Source organism: Zychaea mexicana (genome assembly GCF_025766255.1).
Source record: "Zychaea mexicana strain RSA 1403 chromosome Unknown BDB00scaffold_193, whole genome shotgun sequence".
Lineage (NCBI taxonomy): Eukaryota > Fungi > Mucoromycota > Mucoromycetes > Mucorales > Lichtheimiaceae > Zychaea > Zychaea mexicana.
The window spans coordinates 57,214-58,301 of NW_026516856.1; the positions used below are offsets into that span (position 1 = coordinate 57,214).

General features: G+C 34.7%; 1 protein-coding gene across 1 annotated transcript; it reads left to right on the forward strand.

The window, feature by feature from the left end:
• Positions 1–445: 445 nt before the first annotated feature.
• Positions 446–810, forward strand: BDB00DRAFT_879812 (uncharacterized protein; the record flags this gene model as incomplete). The annotated part of the gene is made up of 2 exons (XM_053127920.1): positions 446–505; positions 601–810. The coding sequence occupies 2 exons, from the start codon at positions 446–448 to the stop codon at positions 808–810; spliced, it is 270 nt and encodes an 89-aa protein (XP_052972634.1).
• Between the last annotated feature and the right edge of the window lie 278 nt (positions 811–1,088).

The window sequence follows — 1,088 nt, forward strand, 5'->3', positions numbered from 1 at the left end:
ATGGTTCTCACCAATACCGACAAGTTTAAATACATTCACAAGCTTCAGGATTCAAAATCGACTGTATCTATTTTATGTATTTAAATTGAACGTCAGGCCTATATCACAGCATATGGTACAACATTCAAGGAAGTCTTCAGTATATATTCGAGTCAAATTGCTTATTTGTTCATCAATTCTTCTTTACCTGTCTTGCATTACACATAAACGAATCAAGGATCAAGTGTTTAATGGAAAGAAATGATTTTGGATAATGTGTTTCAACATTATGGTTCCGAAACGAAAAGGTACTTTTGTTCGAAAAGTGAAGTGTTATTCATATTTGTTTGGTGGCTGTATTGTTTATCTGTGAATTTACTAAAACGTATATCTCATCTAACTTTAGTATAGTAACCAATCGATGAAATGATCATGTTTTGCGATATCACCAACCCAGTCAAAGCTCATGCCAAACAACGTTAGTGAATTGGGCTATATACTATTTGGTACACGCGAATATGTTTTGGTAAGTTCTTTTTTTATATACGCACAATTGCTTTACAATATGTCTTTGATAAAACAGAAACACTAAATTCTTCAGCTTATGAATATATTTATTAGGATCTTGTATATCATGTTCGCAGTTTTCGATATCATCCAGTTCATGAATCAGAATTACATTGGATGCAATTGACTGTAGAAGAGGCACTTATGTTGTTGTATCATGGATACTTTGAAAAAAACCGTACAGAAGCCGACCTTATCAGACGCGCATGGACTTTTATGGATAGTTGCTTCGACTCATCCGAAAATATTGTATCCAACAGGTAATCATAATAATCACATATGCCATATAATCAAAATTCTCACAGTTACTCTCATATTTTTTAGTGGTGAAAAAGCCAGCAAGGCAACTTCAGAAGCACAAAACAAAGACAGACCAGTGGGTGGTGATAAAAGCATCACACGGAAGAAAGTTGGAACAAAAGTGGATCAGCTTTTTGCTACCCCGCTTTTCGAACTCGGTGCAATGGAAGCAGGAGCAGAAAGTGACAGAAGTAGTAGTAAAAGTATCACGGAACTTCATATGAAGTATCCAAAAACATTAA